Source organism: Choloepus didactylus, chromosome 1 (assembly GCF_015220235.1).
Source record: "Choloepus didactylus isolate mChoDid1 chromosome 1, mChoDid1.pri, whole genome shotgun sequence".
In the NCBI taxonomy this organism is placed as follows: domain Eukaryota; kingdom Metazoa; phylum Chordata; class Mammalia; order Pilosa; family Megalonychidae; genus Choloepus; species Choloepus didactylus.
In genome coordinates, this window is record NC_051307.1 from 113,797,089 (window position 1) to 113,812,098 (window position 15,010).

Sequence of the window (15,010 nt, forward strand, 5' to 3'; positions counted from 1 at the left end):
CTCCAGAGTGGAAGAAACCTGCGCTCGAAAGGTAAGTGATCCCCAGGCCCAATATTACATGTGCCCATCCTCAAATCCTGGAAAATCGTACTGTAATTCCCCCAATGAGTACTACTGTGCATACTGGGGGTGTGAAACATTAGCCACTAATTGGAAGCCTCCTGTTCCTAATCATTACCTTACCTTAAAGTGGGCCCCTACAGGGTGCAAACTCCCTACAGTTAACTGGCTCGGCCAAGAAAGTGAGGGATCCTGCACACATCTTAATCTTACAGTGCAGCTCCCCACTGATCCCTCCTGGTTACTCGGTCAAACTTGGGGCTTCAGAATCTATGAGAAAGGAGCTGACCAAGGATCACTTATTCTCATAAAAAAGGAGGCTGTAAGCCAACCATGCCAAAATACTGCATTAAAAACACCCTCTGGCATAGGTCCCAACCAAGCCCTTAACCCCCTTTATCCACAGCCCTCCAGCCGCACCTCAACTACAAGCAGCGCATCCGGAAACCGCACCTCAGCTGCAAACAACGCATCACCAACCCCACCACCCCAACCTTTCCTACCCCCCTCTCGTTACTCCTCTCCCCTCCTCGGCCTTATCCAAGCAGCCTTCACCTCAGTGAATTCCTCCAACCCCAATCTTACCTCCTCCTGCTGGCTTTGCCTCTGCACCTCCTCCTCCCTGTATGAGCCAGTTGCCTCCAACCTCTCCTTTTCAGAAAACACAGAGGACAGCCCCTCGGAATGCAATTGGAATACCTCTGCCATCCCCCTAACCTTTCATTCAGTCTCCTTTACAGGAAAGTGCATCCGCCCTCGCTCAAGTAACTCTCCCAGCCTCACAGCTTGTGCCAACTACTCATCTCCCAGCAGCTCTGCCAAATTTCTCATTCCTCATAACTCCTCCCAATGGCTCTGCTCCTCTACAGGACTTACCCCCTGCCTTAACGTGCAAACCATCAATATAACTAAAGAAACTTGCCTCCTAATTGTCCTTATCCCTAGGGTCCTGTACCACAGCGAGGAAGACTTCTTCCTCCGCCTGGAAACAACTGCAGCTCCTGCCCCACTGCAAAAGCGAGAGCCCATCACCGTCCTCACAATTGCCTCCCTCTTAGGTCTTGCAGGCGCTGGCACCGGAATCACTGCATTAGCCAGTCAAGGCTCCGCCCTAACTCACCTCCAGGCGGCTGTTGACGAGGACATTCTTCACCTACAAGACGCTATTTCCCATCTTAAAAATTCTGTCAATTCCCTCTCTGAGGTCGTGCTCCAAAACCGCCGAGGTCTCGACCTTCTCCTCCTCAAAGAAGGAGGCCTTTGCGCCACCCTAGGAGAAGAGTGCTGTGTATATGCCAATTCCACAGGTCTAGCCGAAGACAGCCTAAAAAAAGTCCGGGAAGGACTAGAACAACGCAAAAAAAACCATGAAGCCGCCAACTATTGGTCCCATATCTTTGCCCCCATCCTCCCATACCTCCTCCCTCTCCTCGGCCCCCTACTAATGATTATTCTAGCTCTTACCCTAGGGCCCTGCATTATCCGCAAAATTGTCCAGCTTGCTAAGAACCAAGCCGATGCTGTCTTTTCATCATTTGTGCAAGTCCAGTATCAACGACTTGCCTCCACTGAAAAAGCTGACCCTCTGCAGCGCCACCACCCTCGTCCATCCTGCAAGCAGCGAGGCCCCTCTCGAGCACCCGGGCGCCACACCAACGCCGAGCTCCAGCCTCTCTGAGCAACCGTCAACCCCTTTCCCCCTCCCCGGCCTCCCCTTCCCTCATCCCTTAGCGGACCTCTCCGGTAAGCTTCTTCCTTTAATTAGAACAGAAGGGGGAAATGCGGGACACTGATTACGTGCTTCAACTTGGCGGGCCTGGGCTGGGGGACCTGATCAGCCCCTGGGGAGGGTGGTGGGCACGGGCGACAGTGCCCTCCACAGCCCCCCAGGCCTGAGAAAGTGAGGCCGGAGGCAGGCCCCATTTCCTCACCCCAAAGTACAATCGTTGGGGAGGGCTTGCCGGAGAAAAACCCCACCCCCGTGCCTTACCCGTACCCTCCACCCTCTTCGTTACCGGAGCAACTCCCGCACCTTTTCAATCAACCTCCTCGCCCTCTCAGAACCAATCCAAGCCTTTAACCCCTACAGCTACCCCGCCCTCTAAACCGCCCGATATAAGCTTGTACTCTCCCCTAATAAACACTCTCTCTTGGCTTCTTCACCCTAAAAGAAACGTGTCCCGCCTGTTCCTTTCTCGCCGCCCTCCATACTTTGCACGCCTCCGCCGGGGACCGGGCCCAGTCCCCTGCCTCGCCCTCGCCTCCGGGAAAGAGCCCCCGCCGCCGGTACCTTCCGAGCAATCCTGAGAGCCTAGGATTTAGCAACCGGCCGCCACTCCCCCCCCCCACTAGACGAGCCAAATACGACCGCAACAAATTGGACATATAACTTCATATAAACATATATGCGTGACATGTATAGTGAATTATATGCATTTAGTGTTGTAAATTTATAGCTTAAATTACTATGAATGTACTTTTCTCTTAGATTTAATTTTGTTTTAGAAGATTAATTTCAGGAAAGCTAAATTAGTATGAGTCAATGTAAATCCATAAACTCAGTGCCATGAATAAAAATCATTTTTCTCTTGTGATACTCTGTATCTTCAGTCATTTGAACTGAGGTTAAAAGTTACAGGCAAAGGAATTTATATCCTAAAATTTCATTTTTAATTTATAGGAATGCAACTGTTCATTGCAAAGTAAAGCTGAGTAACCAAATTTCTTCACCATTGGGATTAACTGTCTTAACTTTTTATTTTCACTTAAATTCTTAATGATTATTGATTTTTTTATAGTCCAATGTACTTCCCAAAAGTATTGTCATTTGATTTTTTTTTTTCCTAGCTTTTTCAAATCTGCCTTAGATTGTAGTGCTTTTTAGGCATCAAAATTCCATAAAAAATTAATTATAGTGATTTGGGAAATAATTTAAATTACTTGCAAAATGTAGTTTAGACAGACAAAACAAAGATTAATGGTAAAGTGCCAGAAAGTAATTCAATGCTTTGTAAATCACAAACAAAAACTAGTAACAGAATAGTTTTAAAGTCTATTAAAAAAACACAACAAAACTCCTATTATACTACATCTACAACAACTCAGCAATTAACTAGCAACAGGCTATCAAGCCTGTAAAACTGAGAAACTGGTTAATATGTAATGATGAATATTTAGGCAAATGTATAAGCAGAAAAAGGAGAGGCTTTTGAGTAGTGCACAACTTCTAAAATTCTGGAGTACAGGGTAAATGCTTTGGAATTTTCAAAAGCAGTAACTCACTACAAGATAAAAAACAAGGAAAACAATCAAGATCTATCACTACTGTTCACTGCTACCAGGTATTCTATTGTTGTGCTAATAAGCATCACCATCAATTAGTCACAAGAGTACAACAGAAATTTCTTTGAATGGGGGAAAATTTCAGAAATTAGAAGAATTTCTTTTAGGTACCTCAATAATTTAAGGTTAATCATAGACTTATTTGAAAACCAAGTCAAAGCAGAAGTTTTTATTGGACAAACTGCAAGTGGGATGTGGCATCAAGCAGCAGACTCATCATAAAATACAATATTGTTCTAAAATTTGAATTTATGTCCTTTGAGTAGTTGTATTACAGTCTCTTTGATTCGATCCACAACACATAATGATCAAATATAGAGATAAAATACAGAGTTGAAAAAACAAAAACACCAAGGTATTGAATAATTAAGGTTTCCTGAAAACCAAATTCCTAAAGTTGGATGTGTACAGAAAAAGCATAAAAACAGAATAACCAAGAAGCTTGAAGTGGTTATGAATAACACCCAAGGACAAAGCTTAGCTTTATGTAGCATGGTGTAATGGAAATATCAGTAGACTGGAATCCAAGTAGCCTGGATTCCATTCCTGTCTGCTATAACTGGTTATACGACCTTGGGCTAATAACAACCTAAGTTTTTATTTCTATAAGAAACTCAGAAAACTAGAGGGTTGGCGCCAGATGGTTCTCTTTCAATTTAAACTGTTACACTTGTAAGTCTTCTAACAAACATTTGTTCCAGACAGCTTACCTGGAATGTTATAATCAGAGAGAATGGTAGTTTCTTGAAACAGGTATGCCTATCTGACAAAATAGTAGAGATAAAAATGACAGGTTTTGAAAATGAGTGTTACAGCCACCATTCCCAAAATAAACTAAATTCCCATGATTTTTGGAGTGGAAAAACAAAGGTCATAAATTGGTCTTTTTCAAGCATATCAATATACCTGGATGATATTGTTAGCAGCAGTAGCAGTTTGATAAAATTTAGGGCCAATGATACACATAATTCTATCTTCTTGATACTATTTCAGAAGCTAAGACTAATTTACCATTATCAAAAGTAATTCCCTTTATCTCCCAGACCTTCCTAACTCTATATTAATACTTCAGTGGGTTCTGTTAGTGAACAAATGATTTGATTTGACATTAGAAGTTTGGGTACAATGCTGCAATTGTATAAAAACTAAAAGCTAAGATAATGGGTTATGAGTGAGTTATGGTTATTTTCTTTTTTTGTCTGACCCCTTACCAGTTCCTTGCTCCTCCCTCCCCTCAACCTTACTTAACACGTAAGTATAGGGGCTTAAAAAAAAAAGGTGGGAATAATTAAAAAACAAAAACAAAAACGGACTGCCAAGAAAACTGGACTTTTCTTCCTACAATACTGGGTTTCTAGTGGTATTAAAAGAATCACAGATATGGAAGGTCCACTGATGGCTTTGGGGATAATAATTGGTGGTGAATGTAAAAGGAGAGTCTGGGTTCTTTTTAATGGGAGCACCAGTGGGCTTAATTGTATATTGTATTGCATTTCATTTCTAGTAGTCACTTCAATGACTTGATACACAAAGTGATTTATCACTGAAAACTGAGCTTGTCTTGTGTTAAAAAACAAAAAACAAAACTTAATGGCACCTATGTGTATGTAAGGAAAACTGTAGTATAATTTCTTCAATACATGTTTCTTATCAATTCATGAAATCAGAGCACATGCAAGTAACAGGATGACAGTCACTAAGAGTGGTTAAAACTACCAACTACCATGCAATTGACAATACTATATTTAAGATGCAATTATATAATGAAAAATCTGCCAATGACAAGAAAATTGGACTATTTAAAAAATCATATAAGTGTTAAAGGCAATTCTTATAAGTTATGTTTAAAATCATCCATTTTAACATCTTCAAAAAAAGGGTGAATTTATTATTTTACATTGACATAATGAAAATTAAATAGAGAGAATAATCAGGTTGTCTCATGGACTGGAAGGTGACTTATTAATTCCCTTTCATTTCCAAACCTCATCAAACAGTCACTACATTTATGAGGTAAGTCAGCTGAATGCTTGAAATCCAGATGAATTTTAAGATCTTCAATTTGTCCTGTTGAATATTCACAGTATTGACATAAATAAATTCCTTCAGATAAATGTGAATTTAAATGCTTGCAATATTCTAGCATACTTGAAAAGCCTTTCCCACAGTCATCACAAACATGGGGAAAAATTTTAGTATGTTCAATAGCAACATGTCTGTTCACATTTGTATGAAGTCTACTTCGAAAACCACATACTTGACATACAAAGAAGTTCTTACATTTGTCAAAGGTAATTTTGCTTAAGAGGCTGTACTGTCCATGTTCTCCACTGTTATACTTATCACTCAACTCTATCAATTTACATGCATGTTCATTCACCACATGGCTATGCAAGTCTTCTGGATCATTTGTTTCATGTTCACAGAACTGACACAAGTACTGTTCATCACAGCTGTGCTCCTGGAAATGTAGGTAGAGTTCACTGCTTGAGGAGAACTGTACATCACACTGCTCACACCAATAGAGGTGATCACTGAAATGGGTGTCTGCAATGTGCTGGCTAAGGTTCTCAAAAATTACTGTCTTATAATCACAGTATTTACAAATGTAGGGATCCTCCTCATGTAGTTTGGCATGTTCAATCAAAAGCATGTTGGTAGAGAAACTTTCCTTGCATACTCGGCACACATTTGAATCAGTACGCTTATGCTTCAGGATCATATGTTGCTTTAAATCAGAAAAATATTTGCTATTGAATTCACAAAGTTCACATTTATAGAGGCCACTGCTATTAGCTCTCAGTAAAGGCCATTTCTGCTGGGCAGTCACATTCAAAGCTTGGCTCTTGTCAAGAATTTTACAAAGCTTAGCTGGTGGCTCTTCCTCAGTTTGGTCTTGGAGACTCTCAGAAGAATTGTTTTCTGTCTCTATATCATAATCCTCGGAAATTGCATGCACTTCTGCAGCAATTGGAACATCCTCAGCAGTGTGAACTTCTATAGGACTCTCCTCTTGAGTCTGCTGGTTGACTGATTCAGGTGAGTCACACTCTTCATCACAAATTTCAATATCCACAGATTTTTCTGAAAAATAAGACAAGCTTATTATTATATTACTACTACTTTAATAAAACCTACTAAAATAAATAAAACTGGCAAAAATAAATTTATTTTATGCACTATTTTTTCACTGATCTATACAAAAATATGTAAATGCTATTAGTTTCCCTAACCTGTAGAAAAGGCAGTGTGGTCTAGAATTCTAAGAACAGGACTGGGGACCAGGTAGTTCTGATTTCTATTTCTTGCTTTGATTCCATCTGTAAATTTTGGCAACTCATTTGATGTCTCCACATCAGAATCATCTGCAAAAAGCAATTTGGAAAAATATTTATTACATATATCAAACCATTAAGCATTAATTATTATAAAACAATTAAACCAGCAAATGCTTTTTAATACAAGTTCAAATTCCAGCAAAGAACTAAGGATTTAGATTTAGTTATGAAAAGATATGCTATCTATATATCCCAGACCTACAGAACATCTGTTGAAACAAGGAGCTGCTTTAGCTTTCATGCCCGGTTTGGACTACAATATGCTTTTTAAAGTTAATTTAGGAAACTTTAAATACTGAGTTTGAATGAATGCTTACTCCCTAGGCCTATGCTCAGTGTTTTAAAGCCTGGATGGAGAAACCCACTGAAAATACAGGTCAGTAGAGAAAATTTGGCTTCAATATTTTTTTTCAGAGACTTTATTTTTTAGAACAGTTTTAGATTTACAGAAAACTGAGATGACAGTAGAGAGTTCCCATACACTCCACATCCAGTTTTCCCCATTATTAACACTTTACATTAGTATGAAACATTTGTTAGAATTAATGAACCAATTGACACATTATCCTTTTTCTGTTTCAGGATCCCATCCAGAATACCACATTACATTTAGTTGTCATGTCTCCTTAGGCTACTCTTGGCTGTGGCAGTTTTTCAGATTTTCCTTTTTTTTTGGATGACCATCACAGTTTTCAGGAGTACCGATCATGTATTTTGTAGGATGCCCCGATAATGGAATTTATCTGGTGTTTTTTTCATGCTAAGTCTGGTTTTTTTCATGCTAAGTGTGGGAGGAAGACCACAGAAGTAAAATATGATTTTCACCACATTATATCAAGGGTACATTCTATCAACATGATTTAATTACTGTTGATGTGGACTTTGATTTCCAGGCTGAGGTAGTGTTTGTCAGGTTTCTCCACTGTAAAGTCACTCATTTCCTTTTCAAATTGTATTCTAGAAGGGAAGTCACTATGCACAGCCCACACTTAAGGAATAGGAGCTATGTTCCCCCTTCTTGAAGAGTATCTACATAAATAATTTGGAATTCTTCTGCATGGTAGATTTGTCTCATCTCTTCTCTCCCATTTATTTTTAACAGTATGGACTCATGGACATTTACTTTATACTTTATTTTTGGTTGCTCAAAATTATTCCAGCTTTGGCTACTGAGGGCTCTTTCAGTTGGCTCCTACACTTCTTTTGACATAGTCTTATTGTTCTTCTTTTCTTTTTAAGCACTTCTGTACTTTTTGGTAATACTGGATGCTCTAGGTTCATCTTGAGTATTTCCTGCCCCAGTCCTAGAATCAGTCATTTCTCCAAGAAGCCCTGGTTCCTTCACTGGAGAATGGTATTAGAAACCAAGATCTGGGCACTAGATGTGCTTGCTGCTACTGAGGTATTGTTTCTTTTAGGGTATCTCAGCTCACAACACAAAAAAATATGTACATATATATTTATCAATATTTCCTTATATAATCATCTGTATCTATATTAAGCTAAAATGATGTCATACTGAGATTCTAATTCTATATTTTTTTATAAGTTATGTTTCTGTGCCTGTAACAGAAGCTCAAGGGAATTGGGAACTTCAGTGGTTGCAGAGTGAGAAGAGAACATGTACAAATTGTTCTTAACATTCACACAAAGCTCTAGAAAAAGGGAGCCAATAGAAGTCACAAGATTGGAAAAGACCAAATCCTTCACCCTCTGTTCTTTCTTCTCAGGAGCTCTCCAGACTGAGAGCCATGTGTAACACTATTCTTAACCTCTTCCCACAAACACTCCCCAACTCTACATCATTCCTGTGTTGCCAAGAATTTCCAGCCAACTCAAATTGATTTTGGTAAGCATGCTTTTTTACTTATATGTCTAAAATAATTTTTTAAATTAAAATAGATTTCTTAAAGCTTTTCTTAAATTATAAAAAATCCAAACACTTGCCTGTTTTGAAACAATCACTTTTACCCATATTATCAAATAAATAAGAAATAAAAATATATAAAAGTGATTTAAAGAAAAATTATTTGGAAAAATATAACAAGGATATACCTTTGTTGTCAAAATATTTTAAGTCTGGCTGTCTCATAGAACAGACACTGTAACAATGATCAGAAAAAATTCCATTGAATCCATCTGCAATTCTGCTTATTCCAGAGGAATCTGAACATAAAACAAAGTGAAAAAATTTTCAGACACAGTATACAGGTATACATTTAATGACAGCCACCCCTTTACCTAACATACATAAATTTTTACAACTTTAACCAAAGAATCTGTAATAAAAATATTAATTTTTCCTCAGTAGTTAAAGCTTTTATATTTCAGATCTGTTTTTGGCACTGTGGTTTTGAAAGAACCACAAATTACAAACTGTGAAATGTAATAAATCTGAAATACATTTCCTTTACAGGCACAAACCCACAAAATATATTTATATTTTGTGTTAACTGCACAAAACATTGAAAAAGACCTGCTATGTAGTGCAGAGAAACCATAATACATAGAGGAAATGGTCTTGGTCTGAGGACTAGTTAGAGCACCTGAATACACAGTCATTTCAAGTCTTGCCTAGGTAAGGTAGTAAGCAGTAAACTGGGCTCAATTTCCTTAAAAATGAAGAGCATGTAGATTGGGTAGGCTAACAGGTACGCCTGAGACTGTTTTAAATATGTGAGGTATATTAGAGATGGCCACAGAGACATCTTTTCTTATACTGCCAAGAACACAGGCCAACCCCAACCAAAGGACATAAAATTACATCACCAAAAGGAAAGTTTACATTTCTGAAAATAATGTTGGGGTTAAAGATTTTTTTCCAATGACGCAAAATATCTTCCACTGAGCTTATTCTTGTGCCTTAAGCAGAGGCTTAGGAAACAAGACAGGCAAATCCCAATGGTGCCACATATGTATGTAAGCTCAGATAACTAATTTTAAATATCTATAAGCCATGGAGTTGTGAGTATTAAATTAAATAAAGTCTGTAAAGTTTCATGAGTACCTGGTACATGGTAGATAATTTGTTGGAATATATTTTGAGAGGATTTACTTAACATTTTCTCTTACCTAGAAAATTAATCCAAATATTTACCTCTTATCTGATCATTTATGAGAAAATAGATGGGAATACAATTCCATGCAAAACTGAATTAATCTATGACCTAACTTTAAAATAATTCAATTGTACACCAACCTGAATAACGAGAAGGGTGTAAAGTCTTCCTTTTTCTTTTTTTAGGATATTCATTCATATCTTTTTAATCTAAAAAATGAAATTTAGCAAATGTCACAAATAACAATTTTGATTAACATTATAATAAAAATTCTTTTTAACCAAAGAATTTATTGGCTACAAGAAATGTGTGTGCCACATGAAAATGTACCTCATAAAGAAAATGTTAAATGATGCCTCTGTTTATATTTTGAATTTATTTTTCTGATAAAGTTTCAAGGCAAGACACTGCTTTCTTACTGAGGCTGAGAAATAAACTCATTTTCAAATGTCTCTGCAATTGTGAGAACTGGATAATTACAACAAACTCTAGGCTTAAATTATTTTTTATAAAAAACATGGGGCCTGTGGCATCATATTAAAAGCTTTACAAGCACATTTCCTACAAATTGGGATATTTTGATGTAGGCCTTAAGCTAAACGCCGACACATTCCCTTAGGAAATATATTGTCACAAATCTCTATTGATCCTCTAGCTTCCAGAAAAAATGCTCATCACATAGAAGCTCAGAATATAAACAATTTTAAAGGAAAAAACACTTTTCTCACTTATGAGGTCATTTCAACATTGTACTGAAAACAGAACGGGTGTGGCAACCAATGAAGATTAAATTCACATGAATTGTCATAAAATTTACGAACAGTTTCATTACATTCCACTTACTTGGTATAATTCTTAATACTGGAGTGAGGAAAAATGAATTACAGGAAAATGTCCGCAGATGGTGAAATGCCTGTAGGTAAAACATGACAGAAGTCATATAAGTAAAAATGTAGCTCACTTCTGAGATGTAAGAATACAAGGATACCAGATCTCTAATCAACTAGAAGGTTATGCAGAATTAATTTGAGTATTATATTCCCTTGAGTATACTGCACATAATTTTAGTATATTGCTAAAAACTGTACATACTAAGAAGTGTGTGTATATATATAATGTGCTTCATATTGCTTTGAAATAAATTACCTTCTAGAGCTATATCTTGTCACCAAAATAGTTTAAATATAATGAGAGCAAATGCTTTTAGTCACAGAATCAGAGAATCAAACTTTAAACTCGTAAAGTCCTTATAGATCATTTAACAATATAATTAGAATAATAATCACTTATTGAGTACCAATTATGTACCAGGCTGTGAACATACTTTATTTAATCCTATGATATGCAAAATTCATAAAACTCTCTTAAAACAGTTCTTACTGACCCTATGTTATTGATGAGGAAACTGGGGCATAGTAAATTAAGTATCTAGCCCAAGGTTGGAAAGTCAAAAAGTAGTAGGTTTGGGATATGAACATAGGTCTGTCTGCTCGATTTTAAAGCTCAAGCTTTCAATCCCTTAGATTAGTCCCAGAATCAGGGCTATATCTTCCATCTCAGACTAGTAGTTGTTTCACTTTAACAGTGGGGAGGTAAGGAATGTCAAGAAAAAAAAAAATGCAGTGTGAAGTTTTCTACATCCACTTTTTATGCTGCTTTTTTTTTTTTTTTTTTTTTTTTTAATCACTAATGTGATTTTCATGGTAGGTAAAACTTGGCATCATTACTAAAACTGCCTCATTTCCAAAGGTAAAGAATTTGAGGTGCACATACTATTTTTGCTGCTTCACTAAGTGTGGGTCCCTCAGCACTACAGGTGAAGCGATCATTTGTTAATAAGCTAGTGCTTTCTAGTTTACTGAGCACTTTCCTCACCCTTGTTCTATTCGATCTTCACAACAATCCTATGAGTTAGCTAAGGGGCTATTATCAAACCTATCCCATTTTTACTGATAAGGAAACACACTCGGTGAAAGTCAAGGCAACTAAGAAGTGGCAGAACCAGAGAAGAAAATGCATGTCTTCTGACTCCTAGGCTTTGAACAACTGTATGAGTAAATCTTCACTGTTAATCTCTGCCACCAGCAAGTTATATCTTGTTTCCAGTTCTTACTCAGTCACCATCTGGGGAGAGGGGAAGGAATCACCCAAAGAAACTGACAACCACTAGATTCATAGAAATGATGCCAATACATAATGCCTCACCTAACACAAACAGCATTTATTGAGTAACCATCCCAATGAAGTGTATTAAAACATCAAATAAAGAAAAGCAGGTTTCATCTTTATGTAATGAACTAAAATCCCAAGACTTATTCCTAAATGCTTTTTTCTATACATTCAGAATTTATATAGTCAACAGCCTCACACTTCATAGTCTAAATACTTTAAAAGTTTCAGGGAGAAGAATATAAAAAAGCATTAGCAAAACATGTTAAAAGATAGTCTCCTGTTATTTCAGAATACATTTCAAGTTCTTCAGAACCGAAGAATAAAGAAAAGGAAACCAAGCATGACATTTAAATAAAATGTAGCAAGCTGGTCTGTATTCAGACTGTCAGGTAAGAGGAATTAAGATCACCTTGATGAGGAAGGGTCTGACTTCTACTTAGGGCTGAATGTCCAAATTTTATTGGCTCCCTTATTAAATGATGGTAAGATGCCCACTCAAGATCAAATATTTAACTGTCCTTCATTTCAGCAAACACTTATTATACACATTTCTGTTGTTATGAAAAGTCTGCTTATTAATCCTTCTCATCAAGAAGATTGTGAATCACATGCAATTTATTATTTGCTCCCCCTTCTCCACTTAAAAACAAACTACATGTCCTATACATCACAGTAGGAAAACCAGAAAACGAAAAATTTTAAATAAGTCACTCAGAATCCTTTCAGCCCCCCCCAAAACAGTTAACATTTTTGGTGTATATATTTCTAGGCTTTTTTTCTATGTGAAGGTGTCCATATATATTCTACATTAGAAAAATGGGATCACACAACAGTAAACATTAATTTAAAAAAAAAAAAAAGCAACTTGGAAAATACATATAAACATCTTTCTCCCTGTCATTTTTTTTCAAACAATAGAATGTCTATGTACATAACACAATACATAATAGGCTGTAGCACTCATCAAATAGATAAAGCTTCTGTAAGGCCTTTCATGCAATGTAAACACTATCCTAATCCATATAAAAATAAGACAAATGTTTACAATTAAAAACTACCTTTTATATTAAAAGGTTTAAAAAACACTCTTTCACCTCTATTTAAAAATCAGTACCTATTTTCCACATTTTAAAAGAATTGAAATACAAAAATGCAGGAGAGCTAGAACTAGATAGAGCCCACTACGTGTACAACTTAGTGTCAATTCTTTGCTTAAGGAGATGATCAAGTAATATTTGTTGAATAGCTATTGTTTAGTCTAGCACAAATCTTTTACCCCTTTGCAAAGAGGTGAACTGCTTCAAGTTACTCATGTACCTAGACTGTACTTAAAAACAAAACCAAAACGGTTTATAAGCACCATAACGAGTGGGTTAGGCTACAAGCTGCTGGACCGATGGCTGCAGACTGCAGCTGCGGCTCCAGGCCCGAGCCCCGGGATGCGCACCTGGAGGGTCTCCAGGCAGCCCGTGGGGCGGGAGAGCCAGCGTGGCACTGAGGGGCGTCCGCAGCGCAGATGACGCAGGACGTTCCCATCGGAGGGGCCGACAGGAGTCGCCCCGCCCCACGCCACGCACGGAGACAGCCGGTCTGGAAAGGCCGAGCCCAGGCGACTAGCAGCGGGCATTGAGGAGACTCCCAGGACCCGATCCCAGAGGCATCACAAGTTAAATATCAGCAGGAGGCTGAGGCAAGCCCAGGCCGAGGAGTCCCGGAGGTGGGAGGGGGCGGGGAAGAGGGAAGGTGTGGAACTGCCTTCGGGAAGGGGGAGGGAAACACCATATCCCGCCATAAAACGAAGGCAGGTTTTCATTTTAAAAGAAACCATCCGGTTTTTCCTGTTGTCTCCAATTCGAGGATGCCCGCACGCTCACATCCCCTGCAGCCGTACACTGCCCGCTCCTCCCTCACACTCACCAGTCCCTCGGGGCCCGCCGGCGGGCCCAGGCGCAGCTCGGGGGCAGCGGCGGCCGAGGCGCCGAAGCGCGGGCGGAGGCACAGCGCGGCTCAAGGCACTGGCGGACGGCGGCGAGCGGCGCTGCTCTGGCCCTTGCGCTCTCCGGCGCTCCGCCGAGCGAGTCCCTCTCCCTCCCGCGCGCCCCACGCCCTGCCCGCCAGGCCCCAGGCCCAGGCTTCGCAACCGCACTCACCGCCTCACTCCGCGCCTGCGCAGCACTCGGGGGCCAGCCGACGGGGAGGGGAGGTGACGACGGAGAGTGGGGCGGGAGACTGAGGGCTTGCAGTCTCACCCCACACCGGGCCTGGGAAAGACCACCGGCTTCCAGCTCTGGGGGTGGCCGGGCGTTCCGTCCCCTGCTGGCCTCCGAACCGCCTTCCGGGGGTTATCGCCACTCCTGCGCTCAACGGGTGATTCCTACCTCCTAGGCTGCTCCTGGCAAAGCCGCGGAGGTGAAATTCTCCCTCGACCTCCCCAGGCCGTTCCTCCAGCCCTTATAAAATTAGGAGAAACGCCGCTTGCGAACAGTCCCTTTCTCAGAAAACTCCTCCAGGGGAAGTATGAGAATGGTCTTGCCCGGATTAAGCACGGTATATAGCCTTTCAAACCCCAAAGAGTGCCAGGAGCCTCTTGGGAACGAAAAGCGTTATGGATTTATTGAGGCCCCACCAAAGAACCACCCAGGGATGGGATGCTGCCGCAGGGCGGAAAGGAGAAAGTCGTGAAAGTCGTGAGTCCTCATTAGGCTCCAGGCTGATTCCTTGACTCCCAGGAAATCTTGGTGGAGTGAATGTGAAATTATAGGGAATTAGACTAGATGACCTTTTCCGACCTTGAGGCTCTACGAGCAACTGTAGAGAGGATTACATTAAAGGAGCATAAATTATCTTGTGAACACGGTTTCAAAAATGAAAAATCTCTGTACAAGTGTGGACAAATTTGTTGAGGTTGTTATTCCCAGTTTGTTAGAAAATTGAGTTTCTGAGGGGCTAGAAACTAGGCCTTACTCATTTTTGTATACTCAGCACCCAGGGTTCAAATAATTAAGTGAATGAGTGAGGTCTATATGGATTATCGCGTGG

The 15,010-nt window shown here is 39.6% G+C and overlaps 1 protein-coding gene across 3 annotated transcripts; it reads right to left on the minus strand.

Moving 5' to 3' along the window:
• Window positions 1–3,556: 3,556 nt before the first annotated feature.
• Window positions 3,557–14,144, minus strand: ZNF639 (zinc finger protein 639). Of its 3 annotated transcripts, none has more exons than XM_037840204.1 (6): window positions 14,122–14,144; window positions 10,643–10,712; window positions 9,940–10,008; window positions 8,796–8,906; window positions 6,636–6,767; window positions 3,557–6,486 (listed from the first exon to the last, which is right to left on the minus strand). In XM_037840204.1, the coding sequence occupies exons 3-6, from the start codon at window positions 9,995–9,997 to the stop codon at window positions 5,333–5,335; spliced, it is 1,455 nt and encodes a 484-aa protein (XP_037696132.1). In that variant the 5' UTR covers window positions 9,998–10,008; window positions 10,643–10,712; window positions 14,122–14,144; the 3' UTR covers window positions 3,557–5,332. The 3 variants fall into 3 exon arrangements, with proteins under 3 accessions (XP_037696132.1, XP_037696116.1, XP_037696123.1); XM_037840188.1 differs by lacking the exon at window positions 14,122–14,144 and adding an exon at window positions 13,889–14,120; XM_037840195.1 differs by lacking the exon at window positions 14,122–14,144 and adding an exon at window positions 13,419–14,120.
• Between the last annotated feature and the right edge of the window lie 866 nt (window positions 14,145–15,010).